Source organism: Agrilus planipennis, unplaced genomic scaffold, assembly GCF_000699045.2.
Source record: "Agrilus planipennis isolate EAB-ADULT unplaced genomic scaffold, Apla_2.0 scaffold79, whole genome shotgun sequence".
NCBI lineage: Eukaryota > Metazoa > Arthropoda > Insecta > Coleoptera > Buprestidae > Agrilus > Agrilus planipennis.
In genome coordinates, this window is record NW_020442428.1 from 575,093 (window position 1) to 593,481 (window position 18,389).

At 36.1% G+C, this 18,389-nt stretch overlaps 1 protein-coding gene across 3 annotated transcripts in view; it reads right to left on the reverse strand.

Moving 5' to 3' along the window:
* Nucleotides 1-18,389, reverse strand: part of LOC108734624 (bone morphogenetic protein receptor type-1B) — a 292,996-nt gene that overhangs the window by 26,470 nt on the left and 248,137 nt on the right. Inside the window, exon 1 of one of the 3 annotated variants that reach the window (XM_018466255.2) lies at nucleotides 5,585-6,358. The exons of the other annotated variants lie outside the window; for them this stretch is intronic. Within the exon in view, the coding sequence (XP_018321757.1) occupies nucleotides 5,585-5,618 (34 nt within the window). The 5' untranslated portion in view covers nucleotides 5,619-6,358. Of the gene's footprint in view, nucleotides 1-5,584; nucleotides 6,359-18,389 lie in introns of those variants that run through there. 3 annotated transcript variants of the gene reach the window in all.

An 18,389-nucleotide genomic window follows, 5' to 3' on the forward strand; every position in this document is an offset into this window, starting at 1 on the left:
TTGGGGGGGGGGGTACAAAACCAGAATAAAAGTTCATTTGAATATCCAGCTTTCTCCTAATTTTCTGGGAATTTCGCCTTTTTCATATTTATTTCTAAACTATACAATGTGCTTCCCTTATTATGATGAATTCTTTTCATCTCTAACAGAACAATTACCAAAAGTTCAGATTCTTCTGCAATTGAGCATAGACAGACACACAAGTATTTAAAGAATTAAATGGGATTCGAAAACATACTTTTATTAGAATCAAGATTCAAGAACGAGATTTAACGCGAGTACATTTATGCGAGAGTATTTATTTTTATCAGTTCTCAGTTTAATTGCAAACATGTTTACGACTGTTTCGCGTACGCAGATGAGTCAATTAGTTCATTTTTTTGCGCGGTTTGCGATTTTGGACACTTAATCTATATATGTATGAAGTATACATACAAACATGTTACACGGCGAATGAAAAATTACCGTCTCGAAATAAGTAACATGCAAATAATTATACCTTTTTTGTTTTTACTAATGCAATTCCTGGCATAGTAAATTTCAATTTTATTATTCAAAAAAATTTGCTTCAAACTTCATGGTATTGGTAGATAGATATAAAGAAAACATGCTTGACGTGTTTAAAAGTGTTTCAAACACCGGTTTTTAAAAAACACTATTAAAAACACGATCTAGTTAATGACGCCAATATGCTACACAACTCTTTTTAAAACGTTTAACATTTCGTACATGTATGTTTAAAAAAAATCTGTTTTTTTTCTAATCCTTACAAGAAGATTATCTGAACATTAATGGAAGAAGATGCCCTACGTTATAATGCCGCTGGAAGCCTATTAAAAATATCTCATTTATTTAACTTAATTTATTATAACAAGTGCGTTTAGCAAATGAAAAGTCTGAAAATAATAAGAATTAAGACCAAAAATTAAAATAATGAAGAGCGCGTTTAAAATTCACAAACTAATTTATGGGAGGGTTAGACAGAAAGAACCCTCATATACAGAGTATCCAGACCAAATTTCCCGAGTTTAGTTTCTTTATAAGATACTGATAATAACATACAATGTTTCTAAATAAAGTTTTGTTTGTTGGACGATTACTTGAACAGAATACCATAAACAAAACCAATTCATATAACCAGCGTTTGGTCCATGAGGTACATAAATGTTGGGTACAATGTCTGCATTAATCGAGTGTCTCAATGGTGGACGCCTCCCATTCGATTTACGTACTTGCATATTTTGCATATTTTATTACTTACCCAGAAAGGTACAGCACTAATTTAATTTACATAATTCGTAATAAACTATTAACAATACGATACGATAATGTTTTTAATTATTTATTAATGCTTTTAATCTATAAATACGAACATTTTTTCAAAAGGGAGTTTCTTTCCAGGCAACCAACAGTTAATTGACAACACAATGAAATGTTATTTAAAGGCGCGTTTAGACTAATTGTAATGGTAGTTGACTGGATTTGAGCATTTTTACCTTTTTACATTTTTCTTGCTTTTGTTATCTGTAAAACATGTGCGCCATTTGATTCAATTTATGTTGTAAACAGTACATCATCGCGAGTTCTTCATTCTGAAGACCAAACTACGAAATACTAATTGAAACACTTCGAAATTTCTGGTAGTTAACATTGAATATTTAATTTGAAAATTCATTCTCAAATTTTATCAACTACAAATTACCGCAAATTAGTTAGGAAAAATTTGTCGCTGCTGTCACACCCTCACCGGAAATCGAAGCCGGGAAATTTGGCTTTGGTGCATTGGTGCGTAAAGCCATTATTTGAGGTAACTTATAGTTAATAAAAATTGAGAATGAATTTTTAAATATTCTGAATACCGGTTGGACAAGCACCTCCGGTTTTTCTTATCCTGGGCTAACCTTTCCATTGGAAAGAAAGACGAATGACATAAGGGAAGTGAAAGATTAGGGTAAAGTTATGAGTTGGGCCACCTTTTAAAAAATTGATTAGTTTCTTTATTAAAAAAAATAAAAATTTATTATTCAATAAGGGGAACAAAAATGGGATGTTCTAGTTTTAGGGAAATGCGAAGATTAGCTTAGGATGGGAAATAGTAGAGGTGCGTCTCCAAATATTCATAGGACTGACGACCTTATGATGATGATGCGGAACAGGAACGTAAACATAAATTTTATTAGCGCTTGAGGAATCATCCAAAACTACGTCCCCCGATTCTGATAAATCGCGCCTGGATTTCCTTAAATATTTTCTGGTCTTTGGTTTAACTTTAGACTTTTTGCAGAACTGCTTCAGCCGAACTTTGTCGAACATAATCATAAGGTCGTCAGTCCTAAGACTGGTTGGACACGTACCTCCACTCCTTCCTATCCTGAGCTAATCTTCGCATTTCCCTAGAAACTAGAACAACTCACATCCTTAACTATTTGCGAACAGTAATCTAATCTGGGCTTGTCTCTACCCCTCCTAACTTCCGTTTCTGTCTCTAATATGTTTCTGACTAGACCTTCATGGCTGAAAAGGTGTCCTGCTAACCTATCTCAGAAAGTAGTAGGCTAAAACTAAAAAGTTTATTAGGTGTAGTTCGTTTTCTCTGTATTCCGGATGGTACCGATTGAGGGGATGCTTCCTGATGAATTGTAGACATATACAGTTTTATGCCATACCCATCCCCAAATTCATTTCCTGAATGTTAATCAGATGCAGCTAATGTTTATAAGGAGTTGAGATGGGCCGAGTACACGGCTTATCCGGACTTTTTTAGGGTCCGGGCGGTAACCGGATAATAACGGTGGGTACGCCAACACCAGTAATAAAACACTACGTCGCATTGACAAGGGTGATTTTTAACGGAAACCTTTCAGAATGAAGACATGAACCATTAACTGGCACCCGGTTATCCGGTAGCCGGCAAAATCACTGTCCGATGCATCTCTACTTAATATCAAAAACATGTCACACATTGTCTGATATTTTACTTACACTTTTGTAAATTTGCAATTAACGAGTAAACTAAAGTAAAGATACAAATGTTGGGGGGGCCCCTCATTAACGATTAAATTATTCTAATTTATTTTCTGGTCTTCACAAAACTATACGTATTAGGTATTTTGCAGTATAAACCAAATTATTTATCTTTAACTGGGTAATCTATCAAATTACACGTAGTTAGGCAATTTATTGATTAATTACATGTTTTTCCAAGTAACCTTGACCTATGCATACTTTTTGGCGCACACACACGAACGGTACAAATTTTATTAAATATATATGTAACATACGTTGCGTGTAATCTACTGTTTCATAACGCTCTTAACGCAGTCTTGTCAAAAATGCGAACGATTTTTCCATTTCAATCAGAATTGTTATGCTATATGCAATAATACATAAGTACATAGATGATAACAACCACTGCATGTATTTCAGCACAAATTAAATAACAGTCACACTAAAGATTAAAAATAACATCTGCAAAATAAGTTACAATTAATTAAGTATTTTCGATACGTAAGTAAAAGAAAAATCCACATCGGTTCCTATATTTTTCCAAATTTTTAAATTCAAAATACGGTACAGAACTGGACGAAGCCTTGCTAAAGAAGCTTCAAGCCCTAATCCTAAAGCCCTTTCTTACAGTTTTTTATCCCTTCAACGCCCAAGGACGGACTTCAAAGATTCAAATCGATAGAACATTCAGGGATTAAAACCCCTTGGGTAAAGGTCTAGATGATGGCTCCCACTCCCAAAGGGGGCGGAGGTTGGGAGGGGGCCGGGTCGAAAGAGGTCTCCCCCACCACTGTACCATAAAAAGTTCGTGGCGGTCTCACCCCCACAAAAAGTTATAGGGGTTCAAAATTAATAAACATGTTAATTTTTATACATTTCTAGGCATGTAAATATTTATACAGTCATTCTTAAACAATATTCAAAGATAAAACTAATAGAAAAATACATAAAAATATTGAGAAAGTTATATAAACATCATTTAAATATCTTTATCAATAGGCTAGGTTAACTTATGTTATCGGGTTTTCTTCAAGTGACCACCCTCTTTCGATCCCCCACCTCCACCCGGTTGAAAATATTTTTTTTATTGAATTTTATTTGAATTATAGTGTATGAAAATTGTCAAAATAATCAACTTTCAACCCTTTATGGGGGTGAGATCGACGCAATTTTTTTATGGGGTTGTACTCAGGTGACCACCCTCTTTCGATCCCCCCTTCGGGGGTGGGGACCGTCATCTGACCCCCATAACTTTTTATAGTACAGAGATGGGGGAGACCTCCTCTTCCGATCCTCCCCCCCCTTCGGGGGTGAGGGTCATCCTCTAAGCCTTAACTACCCCTTGAATTAAAAATTACAAATAACTGTGATAAACTAATGCATTTACCAAGCCAAACTAAAAAGTTGATCAACAAAGTACTGTCTATTCTCTCTCGGTTGGTCAATTAAACTCGAGTCGTAAGAACACTCCCCCCCCCCTTTACATTCATGTTAAAATAAACAAACCAAGAAAACCACTAAGGTCATTTTCATTATCAAATATATGTATATATAGTATATACAATGTCATATTACAGGAATAAAAAATTCAGTACTTCCCATAAAAACAACAGTTACAGGTGCCATAAAACAGAAAAGATTGCCCTGCAGTCCACTGAAACGTCCACGAAAATGAAATATTGTCGTATGCATGCGAGGTACGCACTTTATTTACACTTTTTACGCGGGACATACTTCTTTATGTTTATAGAGCAATTTATCATACCCACGAAGCGTTTGATCACGCAAGTAATGAGAGGGGGGACCGTAAAAGTTGGTTGTTCAATTAATTTGCCAATTCCAATAAGAGACTGAGCGTAAATTACGTAACTTGAATAGGGGGGAGAGGTGCCTGACCTGGGGTCACGGTTTTTTATACGCAGAGGGAGGATTTTAGAACAGCAAACTTCACTTCAATTGCTAAATCTACTGGATTTCCACAATTACAGACTGATTTCATCACCCCAAAAAAATTTGTATTCATCCACATTTCCAGATTTTTCCGGATATAATTACAAAGTTTATGAGATCAGATTAATATCTTTGTAAATCTAAAAGGGTACCTATTGTAAGTGTGGTATGCGTACCCCCTGGCTCCTGGAGGAGTTTAGCGGGGGACGAGCTTTCGCTGCGTTAGACCTAACAATTGTAAAAAAATAACTTCATTACTTCTTAATGTTAATACCAAAACCCCTTTAATTTTGATAATTATACCAAGTATAAATTATTATATATTATTATTTTTAGACATTAGTGTTATTCATTATAAAGGGATGTCGAAAGTTTGAGAAACACTGATACAGAGCTCTGCCAGATATCTGTCATTCGAGATGATAAAGCTAACAGAAAAACTAAATTGTGTGTACCGAATGTATGCGAGTATTCCCTGGAGGCGTCAAACAGGCGCCTGCCCTGTCCATCATCTAAATAGCAGGGCTGACGGACGAGCCAAGCGACCACAGTGCATATCGGCCTCATGTATCAGAGAGCCAAAGCTGCATTTAAAATAATAATAATAAGAATACTCCACATTACTCACTTTCTCCAATAACAACTGGCACGGAGTCCAGCATTTTGGCATAAAACAAGTCAAGTTCCTTGGCTCACACCGAATACATCGTCACCAGATGCAACAGCACTATTTCCCGACCAGCATCAGCAACATGCCTGCCTATGTCCGTCGTTTTATTGTATTAATAATAACCACAAAAAAGATCGCACACTACGCACGAACCGCAAAACCTTCGTCCCTAGTCCAGCAGCCGAGTCAGTCGCGACAGAGAAGGACGTGCCGCTTGTATTTCTCCATGCACGTACGCACGCACAAATTAATGCGTGTGCAGACGTTACCGTAGCAGTAAAACGCACGTTTTGGTCGCTGCTTATCCGGCCACGGAAAGACTACAACACAGACGTTGTTGTTGTTGTCTAGGTCGTCGAGTGTTCTTGGCGCCCATCGGATTAATACTATAATAATAATAATAACAACACAACAACGAACTGACTTGACACGACGAGATAGATCGTCAAGACTATTTTCGTAATTGTAATCGAATGAGGAAGACGTACGAAACTACTCGTTTAACGGGATGGATAGCGAGCAGCAGGCAGGTAGGAAGGTATGCAGAAGTTTGTGGCGATTATGTTCAATCGAAAAAAAGTACGTACCTACTTAGGGTATGCGCACGGTACGCAACGTTTCAGAGAAAGTAAGACGAGAGAACAGAATCAGCGTACAGACAGACGTACGGATCGTTCCGAATCACAACACTACAGACGCTCGACTGCTGGGTGTTCTGCTTGTGGCGTGGCATATGCTGTGGATGTGGCTGCAGCGCGAAACGAGTCAGGGCACTTGTGCGAGAAGAGAATGCGTCGCCAAAGTTGAGAGCTGGAGGAGCTCACGGAACTCAGCCGGTTCGAGTATCACAATGAGCTCATGGGGCAGGGACGGAATGCACTTCAGTTTTCACATCGACGAAATGCACATTTACAGTTTTTGTGAAAAATAAAAGCTGTTCAAAAAATTTTTTTTATCGATTTCCATCAATGAGGAGTATTATTACTTAAATAGGCAGGATTTTATATGCGACTTACTCGCTAGGTGGCTAGCAATGGTGCAGTGCATAATTATCTGGAGGTAAAAGTTTCAATTGTAGCAAATCAAAGGATCATGACTACCGACCATAAAATGAGCTAAAAGGACCAATGTCAATATTTTCAACCATTGCATTAGATTCATGTTCTTGTACTTCTTCAAATGCTGAAACGTCCAATGTCAAATTTAAGCCGATCCATAAACGATAAAGTGGTAACCAATTAAGTGTGAAGATTTTGACACTGACCCTTTTAGCTCCAAGCCACAGAAATATCAATCTGCTAAAAGAATGTCGAATCAGAAAATGATCAGTGATATAACTATAATAACGTTCGAAATGTGGTTACAGGAGAATGATGATACCGTGGACAGAGAAGGTTAGAAATGAAGAGATATTGGAAAGAATAGGAGAACAGAGGACTCTATGGAAGTCAACAAGAAATGGGCGAGGTAGGTTGATAGGACACCTTCTCAGGCATGAAGGTCTAGTCAGAGGCAGAAGCAGGAGTTAGGAGGGGTAGACCTAAATTATATTACTGTTTGCAAATAGTTAAGGATGTGGATTGTTCTAGTTTTAGAGAGTGGAGATGCGTGTCCAATCAGTCTTAGGACTGACGAACTTATGATGATGATAACTAATTTTATATTAATCCAATTCCGAACTCTTATGTATATAAATTTAAAATTTAAAACATTATAGAAATTAGTGAAGTAACACAACCAAGCCTAACCCATAGTTAACTTAATCAACCAAAAATACATTATTTTGGATCCACATTGCAGTAAGCAAAAGGGACCAACCATCGTGGTAGGAAAAAGGCTATTTTCTCCGTTGGGGGGGGGGGGACAAAACCAGAATAAAAGTTCATTTGAATATCCAGCTTTCTCCTAATTTTCTGGGAATTTCGCCTTTTTCATATTTATTTCTAAACTATACAATGTGCTTCCCTTATTATGATGAATTCTTTTCATCTCTAACAGAACAATTACCAAAAGTTCAGATTCTTCTGCAATTGAGCATAGACAGACACACAAGTATTTAAAGAATTAAATGGGATTCGAAAACATACTTTTATTAGAATCAAGATTCAAGAACGAGATTTAACGCGAGTACATTTATGCGAGAGTATTTATTTTTATCAGTTCTCAGTTTAATTGCAAACATGTTTACGACTGTTTCGCGTACGCAGATGAGTCAATTAGTTCATTTTTTTGCGCGGTTTGCGATTTTGGACACTTAATCTATATATGTATGAAGTATACATACAAACATGTTACACGGCGAATGAAAAATTACCGTCTCGAAATAAGTAACATGCAAATAATTATTGTCATTGAAAAGTAGGTACATTGTTTTATTAATTTTTAGTATAATTATGAAATGTGTACAAACATTTAACGTTTTTAACAGATTGTTTTATTTTGTGGAAAGTACAAAATATATAAAATGTCGGAGGTCTAAATCACCGGAATGTACGTTCCAAATTCCTTTTTGTTTAATATCGGCTATGTTGCTTCCCTATTTAAAATGCCAACTTATATTTCTATTTACCATTCACACTTACATAATAGTCAATTACCTAAGGTCTTTTACATTCAAAAATGTTTCTATTTCTTTAAATACCGAACTAAAATACATATAACGTGAAAAACATAATACTTATCCAAGGAAAACGCTTCAAATATTAGAAATTTACATTCAGAGGATTAATAATTAATACTAATTATTTTCGATTGGAGGTGATTTACATCTGAGAGTAGATGCAATACTTTCTTCGATACAAAATCCTACCGAAAGTACGATGCCGAATGGGTAAGGGATTGAATTACCTACCTACTAAAAAAAAACTTTTGGGTGTCTCATTTCCACTAGCCACTAATGTTACTTAGCGGGCAATCCCACCGAACTACGCCAGAAAGTAGAGCGGAAGGCCCTCTTCAGCCTCCTTTCAGGAATCGTGGGAATGGGTGGGTGGTGGTTCGGGTAAGAAAGGTGAAATCGACGAAATGAAGACAGAAGAGAATGAAAGATTATCTGTGGAATATTACTAGCCCAGCATTTGCCTAAGTGATCCAAGGAAACCATAGAAAAATTTTGACCAAGGTAGACTGACCCGGAATCGAACCAGCGTCCTCCCGAATGCTAAGCAATAGTCAAAAACCTCTAGGCCATGCCGCTCAGCAACTACCTACTAACTAGGAAACAGAATTTGAACATCCCCGTGTGGAAATTATCACCCAAGAAGAGGCGAAGCAATTCACACGTGGATGAATATGACCTACTTTCCCTTCCTTGTATTCTTTTTTGCAGTCTTATTCGAAAAGGGTTACTGGGATTTATGAAATTATGCAAGTAATCCGCGACTGCAAAAAGATAAGAAACTCTGATCTAGAGTAACCTATTTATTGCCTAAAGCTATGAGTGTAAATTGGAACAATTAGAACTTTTGTACTATTTGCCTTAACGATTTATTTTCCTGGACTTCAGTTATACATACAAGTCGTCGGTCATTTTTAGAAAAGTTTTTATCAATCAAATGCAAACTGTAATTCAGTAAAATGAGCAACAACAAGACTATAACAACAAAAGTTTGCCGCGGAAGCCATATCAAAATCATTATCATTAATAAACTCTCTACAGGGAAACTTCCCATAACACTAGTAGCAAATTGAGAACCGAACATATGGATATTCTATTACATGCAGTGAAAGAGCGGCATCATCTTACTTTCAACCATCTTTTAATATCAACAATAAAGCTTTTTAGGGATGTTACGACTGTTTGAAAGGTTCTGAGAGTTCAGTTAGTTTGGAACAATTTTATCAGAGAAGCGGGTGATTTTCTTCCACGTGTTTACGAAGTTTTGCATTTTTATTCGTGTGGCATAAAACCAAAAAAGACCGACAAAATAGTGCAACTTTTATTTTCGATAAACCTTTTGACTTGCATACCTGTATATAAACCTAGTTGCTCGCCCTAAAACCTGTACATGCAGACATCTTATGTCGTAATATGGTTAGATTAAGTAACGAACTTATGGAAGATATCTTTTCAATCACATCTAACTGAAAACATCACCCGCTTCTCTGAGAATTGTGCTAAAGTAACTGTTAATACCTAATACTACTTCTATTTTATATATTTGTTACCTGATGTAAAGACTTCGTAGAATGTCATAAATACCATCCTCGGCATCCTCGCTATCTCAGCTGCATTGAACTATTGAATTATTTGGGTTTTACCAATATTAGGCAGCTATTGTTCAGTGCTGTGTACCTGCTTACACCACCCGCTGAGGTGTTATAGCCAGGAGAAGTGTGGAGGAATGACCGGGGCGAAGCGTAAAAAAAGATACTGGCTTATTATTTTAATTATCAGTATCATTAGTATCAGTATCAATATCAGCAATCAGTAATATCATCACTTGTTTATGTCAAAACTTTTCGGCCGTGTATATTTTTTGTCTTCATAAATATAAGTAGATATATCGGAAGGAAAGGTATTAATTATCGCTAATTAGATAAGTAAACATGAACCCCGTAGTGTATTTCTTACCGCAGAGCACATATATAATACTCTAAATGTACCCCATAGATCACACACTATACCAATACCGAGTTTTCTTCATCTGGTACAATAGTCATCATCATAAGGTCGTCAGTCCTAAGACTGATTGGATACGCACCTCCACTATTTCCTATCCTGAGCTAATCTTCGCATTTCCCCTAATCTAGAATAACGCACCTCCTTAACTAATTGCGAACACTCCTCTCAACCCCTGTTTCTGCCTCTAATATATCCTCAACCTATTTTGCCTATCTGTTCACTTATTCTTTCTAATACCTCTTCATTTCTAACCTTCTCTATCCACGGTATCCTTATTATGCTGAGTTAATATTCGCATCTCCCCAAAAATAAAACAACCCACACCCTTAACTATTTGCGCACAGTAATCTAATCTAGGTATACCTCTATTTCTGTTTTTGCCTATATGTCTCTGACTAGATCTTCATGCTTTATTAACTTCCATAACGAGCTCTGTTCTCCTATTCTTTCTAATATCTCATCATTCCTAACTTTCTCTATCCTCAGTATCCTCATCAGTGGCCTGTAACACCAAATTTCGAACGCTTCTAAAAAAAAAGTAGCGACAGTAACCAAACTCTCAAGATCAATTAGGTATAAGACATTATTATTTATATGAATAGATGACTGTGAAGGCATTTGTATGAATTTTTCTAAGCGACGTCGTATTTTTCAAAAGACGCTGCCGCCCTTTGATGAACTAATTCTTTGTAACGTAATAACCTCGGTCTCTGCAGCAATGTGTTTCTTAAATAAAGTATTCCAAAGCAGTAATCAGTAGGATTTATAGAAGTGAGTTTATGAGCTGACCATAACGTAAGTAATTTGAACTTGTTACAGTTCCTTGCCTCTATCCCTACAACGAACAACAAAAGGTTTTTTATTCCTGAAGAAATTGTGGTTGCACTCAGCGATTCGCCGTCTTCTTCTCTCGCTATCGTACGTCCAAATCACTCACCACATCTTTCTCGCTTATTCTTTCTTCCTCTACCACCAGAACTGGGTTCTTTCGTATCTCTGGCATCTGTGTTGTTCCGAATTTCAAAGATGCCCTGTCTCGCATACTACCTGGCGCCTGCGAGGTGCTTACGCGTCTCGTCTCGGATGGCCATGGCCTCGCCTTCGACGACTACTTCTTCTACTCTTTCCTCAACGTTTCGTTTTTGTTCTTTTTTTATCTACCTATACATACAAATGTGTACGCTCCGTAGCGTAGCTGTATAGGCATATTCGTAAGCGTGTGTGTGCGTGCATTGTGACCGCATAGCGGGTCATAAAGGTCGGATGGAATCGAAATCAACGGGGATAAAAATGCTGTGCCATTTATCACAGAGCCATCACACAACTTGTGAATTGGGCCCTCGGTTACCCATGTCGTCCTGGGGCTCGCGTGAAGGAAGAAGCTCCTGCTGGTGCTACATAACGAAAACTCTTTGTAACCACCCGTATTATTACTTGTTGATGGTGGATTCAGGAATGAGATGGATCTGAACCAAAAAAAAATTCCACCATAAAGGACTTTTTATTCAAAAAATGGATGCGAAATTGACGAAGGTCTAATTTTAGAGATTGGAACATTTGAATTTAAATTACACTGCATCCGTACGTTCAATGCGAATCAGATGAGAAGCTATGTAGCCAATGTATTAGATAAGTAAATTTGCCGCTCGAATGAATCCATTCGCGAGTTCAAATTTAAGACGTTTTTTTATATTGATTTGATTCCATTAATTTTGCGAAATTGAATATTTTAAAATGAAACACGTAGATTTCGTGTCAAAATGGCGCCAATTATATGAATAGCAGCAGTTTCTAAATAAGCCAATCAATATAGAATAAGTGGAAAATTGAAAAAAAAAACACGTATTGAACATCCAATAAATATATGTTTAAACGCCTTAAACACAATTTGACACCCAAAGTATCATCCTCAGTATAAAATTGCCTGGACATGGGTGTAATAGTACATACATAAACCTTCCAAAATACTAGAGTGTATTTATAGAAAAATAACAAAAAGGAATAATATTGCTAGAACTTTGAAAACAGAATTATCTTCTTCTAAAATTTTCAACTAATATTGTAATATGTATCACCCAGTTTATCCAGTTAAACAAACCATATTAAGTAAAATTAAAGGTGTTTCAACAAAATCCTTTTCGTCATTGGATGATCTGGTCTTTGGCATGTCAATCACTTCCTTTAAGACTACAAAAGGACATCGATCACGAAAATTTGACACATGATCTAAGAAGAAGTATCGTTGGCCTAGACGTAGATCAACTTTTATTAATTAAATATCATCGTTAATAAAAACAAAAAGAACTTTGCATAGACTTCAATCATCGAAAGAATTTTGGCTTTAATCTGGAGATGGGCAGGAGTTCGGTTTAATATGATGATTTATTAACAATTAAGAATTTCCTAAAGAAATCGGTACATCATTAAATAAAAAAAAAAAATACCTACAACGTGTAATTATACAACACGCTACTGAAGTGAAACTTCTTCAAACACACAAACATACCGGGATAGGGGTTAAGGAATTGGTTTAATGGTATTATTAGTACACTATGCTTCGCACGGGTGCAATGCTGCTGATAGTAAATATACTATAAAATGTCTTTATATACAAGAATCATAGCTTTTTTGTCATTAGACAATACAAACCGGCCGGTACCGCCGCAACCACTATGTTCCTGCATTTTAAGTCTGTAATATCTTAGAAAATATTCATATAATTACATGCTGTAAAGGGCCATATTGATCTATATTAAATGCACAGTGTATTTAAAAGTATTTCATTGAATAAGGATTAATACCGTATTGCTTAAAATTTCTTCGTAAATAAGCCATTATTTCTCGTAAAAAGTAAAAGATAAAAAATGGTTATTGTNGATGAATATGACCTACTTTCCCTTCCTTGTATTCTTTTTTGCAGTCTTATTCGAAAAGGGTTACTGGGATTTATGAAATTATGCAAGTAATCCGCGACTGCAAAAAGATAAGAAACTCTGATCTAGAGTAACCTATTTATTGCCTAAAGCTATGAGTGTAAATTGGAACAATTAGAACTTTTGTACTATTTGCCTTAACGATTTATTTTCCTGGACTTCAGTTATACATACAAGTCGTCGGTCATTTTTAGAAAAGTTTTTATCAATCAAATGCAAACTGTAATTCAGTAAAATGAGCAACAACAAGACTATAACAACAAAAGTTTGCCGCGGAAGCCATATCAAAATCATTATCATTAATAAACTCTCTACAGGGAAACTTCCCATAACACTAGTAGCAAATTGAGAACCGAACATATGGATATTCTATTACATGCAGTGAAAGAGCGGCATCATCTTACTTTCAACCATCTTTTAATATCAACAATAAAGCTTTTTAGGGATGTTACGACTGTTTGAAAGGTTCTGAGAGTTCAGTTAGTTTGGAACAATTTTATCAGAGAAGCGGGTGATTTTCTTCCACGTGTTTACGAAGTTTTGCATTTTTATTCGTGTGGCATAAAACCAAAAAAGACCGACAAAATAGTGCAACTTTTATTTTCGATAAACCTTTTGACTTGCATACCTGTATATAAACCTAGTTGCTCGCCCTAAAACCTGTACATGCAGACATCTTATGTCGTAATATGGTTAGATTAAGTAACGAACTTATGGAAGATATCTTTTCAATCACATCTAACTGAAAACATCACCCGCTTCTCTGAGAATTGTGCTAAAGTAACTGTTAATACCTAATACTACTTCTATTTTATATATTTGTTACCTGATGTAAAGACTTCGTAGAATGTCATAAATACCATCCTCGGCATCCTCGCTATCTCAGCTGCATTGAACTATTGAATTATTTGGGTTTTACCAATATTAGGCAGCTATTGTTCAGTGCTGTGTACCTGCTTACACCACCCGCTGAGGTGTTATAGCCAGGAGAAGTGTGGAGGAATGACCGGGGCGAAGCGTAAAAAAAGATACTGGCTTATTATTTTAATTATCAGTATCATTAGTATCAGTATCAATATCAGCAATCAGTAATATCATCACTTGTTTATGTCAAAACTTTTCGGCCGTGTATATTTTTTGTCTTCATAAATATAAGTAGATATATCGGAAGGAAAGGTATTAATTATCGCTAATTAGATAAGTAAACATGAACCCCGTAGTGTATTTCTTACCGCAGAGCACATATATAATACTCTAAATGTACCCCATAGATCACACACTATACCAATACCGAGTTTTCTTCATCTGGTACAATAGTCATCATCATAAGGTCGTCAGTCCTAAGACTGATTGGATACGCACCTCCACTATTTCCTATCCTGAGCTAATCTTCGCATTTCCCCTAATCTAGAATAACGCACCTCCTTAACTAATTGCGAACACTCCTCTCAACCCCTGTTTCTGCCTCTAATATATCCTCAACCTATTTTGCCTATCTGTTCACTTATTCTTTCTAATACCTCTTCATTTCTAACCTTCTCTATCCACGGTATCCTTATTATGCTGAGTTAATATTCGCATCTCCCCAAAAATAAAACAACCCACACCCTTAACTATTTGCGCACAGTAATCTAATCTAGGTATACCTCTATTTCTGTTTTTGCCTATATGTCTCTGACTAGATCTTCATGCTTTATTAACTTCCATAACGAGCTCTGTTCTCCTATTCTTTCTAATATCTCATCATTCCTAACTTTCTCTATCCTCAGTATCCTCATCAGTGGCCTGTAACACCAAATTTCGAACGCTTCTAAAAAAAAAGTAGCGACAGTAACCAAACTCTCAAGATCAATTAGGTATAAGACATTATTATTTATATGAATAGATGACTGTGAAGGCATTTGTATGAATTTTTCTAAGCGACGTCGTATTTTTCAAAAGACGCTGCCGCCCTTTGATGAACTAATTCTTTGTAACGTAATAACCTCGGTCTCTGCAGCAATGTGTTTCTTAAATAAAGTATTTTATAGAAGTGAGTTTATGAGCTGACCATAACGTAAGTAATTTGAACTTGTTACAGTTCCTTGCCTCTATCCCTACAACGAACAACAAAAGGTTTTTTATTCCTGAAGAAATTGTGGTTGCACTCAGCGATTCGCCGTCTTCTTCTCTCGCTATCGTACGTCCAAATCACTCACCACATCTTTCTCGCTTATTCTTTCTTCCTCTACCACCAGAACTGGGTTCTTTCGTATCTCTGGCATCTGTGTTGTTCCGAATTTCAAAGATGCCCTGTCTCGCATACTACCTGGCGCCTGCGAGGTGCTTACGCGTCTCGTCTCGGATGGCCATGGCCTCGCCTTCGACGACTACTTCTTCTACTCTTTCCTCAACGTTTCGTTTTTGTTCTTTTTTTATCTACCTATACATACAAATGTGTACGCTCCGTAGCGTAGCTGTATAGGCATATTCGTAAGCGTGTGTGTGCGTGCATTGTGACCGCATAGCGGGTCATAAAGGTCGGATGGAATCGAAATCAACGGGGATAAAAATGCTGTGCCATTTATCACAGAGCCATCACACAACTTGTGAATTGGGCCCTCGGTTACCCATGTCGTCCTGGGGCTCGCGTGAAGGAAGAAGCTCCTGCTGGTGCTACATAACGAAAACTCTTTGTAACCACCCGTATTATTACTTGTTGATGGTGGATTCAGGAATGAGATGGATCTGAACCAAAAAAAAATTCCACCATAAAGGACTTTTTATTCAAAAAATGGATGCGAAATTGACGAAGGTCTAATTTTAGAGATTGGAACATTTGAATTTAAATTACACTGCATCCGTACGTTCAATGCGAATCAGATGAGAAGCTATGTAGCCAATGTATTAGATAAGTAAATTTGCCGCTCGAATGAATCCATTCGCGAGTTCAAATTTAAGACGTTTTTTTATATTGATTTGATTCCATTAATTTTGCGAAATTGAATATTTTAAAATGAAACACGTAGATTTCGTGTCAAAATGGCGCCAATTATATGAATAGCAGCAGTTTCTAAATAAGCCAATCAATATAGAATAAGTGGAAAATTGAAAAAAAAAACACGTATTGAACATCCAATAAATATATGTTTAAACGCCTTAAACACAATTTGACACCCAAAGTATCATCCTCAGTATAAAATTGCCTGGACATGGGTGTAATAGTACATACATAAACCTTCCAAAATACTAGAGTGTATTTATAGAAAAATAACAAAAAGGAATAATATTGCTAGAACTTTGAAAACAGAATTATCTTCTTCTAAAATTTTCAACTAATATTGTAATATGTATCACCCAGTTTATCCAGTTAAACAAACCATATTAAGTAAAATTAAAGGTGTTTCAACAAAATCCTTTTCGTCATTGGATGATCTGGTCTTTGGCATGTCAATCACTTCCTTTAAGACTACATGAAGGTACTTTAAAACAAAAGGACATCGATCTTCACTTCCCCCCGATCACGAAAATTTGACACATGATCTAAGAAGAAGTATCGTTGGCCTAGACGTAGATCAACTTTTATTAATTAAATATCATCGTTAATAAAAACAAAAAGAACTTTGCATAGACTTCAATCATCGAAAGAATTTTGGCTTTAATCTGGAGATGGGCAGGAGTTCGGTTTAATATGATGATTTATTAACAATTAAGAATTTCCTAAAGAAATCGGTACATCATTAAATAAAAAAAAAAAATACCTACAACGTGTAATTATACAACACGCTACTGAAGTGAAACTTCTTCAAACACACAAACATACCGGGATAGGGGTTAAGGAATTGGTTTAATGGTATTATTAGTACACTATGCTTCGCACGGGTGCAATGCTGCTGATAGTAAATATACTATAAAATGTCTTTATATACAAGAATCATAGCTTTTTTGTCATTAGACAATACAAACCGGCCGGTACCGCCGCAACCACTATGTTCCTGCATTTTAAGTCTGTAATATCTTAGAAAATATTCATATAATTACATGCTGTAAAGGGCCATATTGATCTATATTAAATGCACAGTGTATTTAAAAGTATTTCATTGAATAAGGATTAATACCGTATTGCTTAAAATTTCTTCGTAAATAAGCCATTATTTCTCGTAAAAAGTAAAAGATAAAAAATGGTTATTGTGGGTTATCCCTAAGAGATAGACATATAGGTACCATCGTGGACTTGATCTATCTCGTAGGGTTCAGCCAGCGTTTGCAATGTAAGCGCAAGAAAATGTGTTTATTTACGACATCACATTAGAAACCTCTAAAATTATCAGTGTTTCTCTACTATATTATGCATGTATTATACATATAAACCTTCCCCTTGAATTACTCTATCTATTAAAAAAAACGCATTAAAATCCCTTGCGTAGTTTTTAAGATCTAAGCATACAAAGGGACAGACAGCAGGGGAAATGCGTTGCATGATTTCGTTACATAGCAACTCGCATCAAACTTACTCTACTGTGCGTAAAGAAGTTTCACTTCAAAAACTTTAATTTTAATCCATTTCTTTGTTAATATACTTTAATTTCTTTATTAACCTAATAGTCTAACCACAAAAGAGCAGTGACATAATAGATATAGAATGGACCACAATTTCGTAAACCTTTTTATTTAGGTTCAACACATTTCCGCTAAAAATTGCTTGAGTCGCATATTGTGGCGCAACTTACATTCTCTTCGCGTAACTGTTCTTTTAGGAAGCCGGATATCTTTTATTGTAGTACAGTGGAGCGTCGATTATCCCAACGTCGATCAACCCAACGACCGCTTATACAAACTACTACGGCCGCCCAGGAAGAACCTATTTCTAGTTCAATTATGTATGAAAAAGTAGTTCAATTTAGCGAAAAACTTGGAGGACCGTCATAATTTTCATTTACCTGACGTAAATTTGTATGGCTGAATCGGTTCGATTATCCGAAAATACCGGTTTTCCGAACACCCAAGTCCTCCAATTAGTTCGGATAATCGACGCTCTACAGTACCTCGTTTTCCTAGTAATGAATACCATAAAAAATTAGCAAATCAAGTGAAATATAAATCCTTAAGTTTCTCTTGATTTTCACTCCCACAATCTCATCAAATCAATTAATTACTTTCAAAACATTATCAATTTTATTCGCCTAATTATATTTAATGTTGCGATCGACCCACGCGTCACTGTATA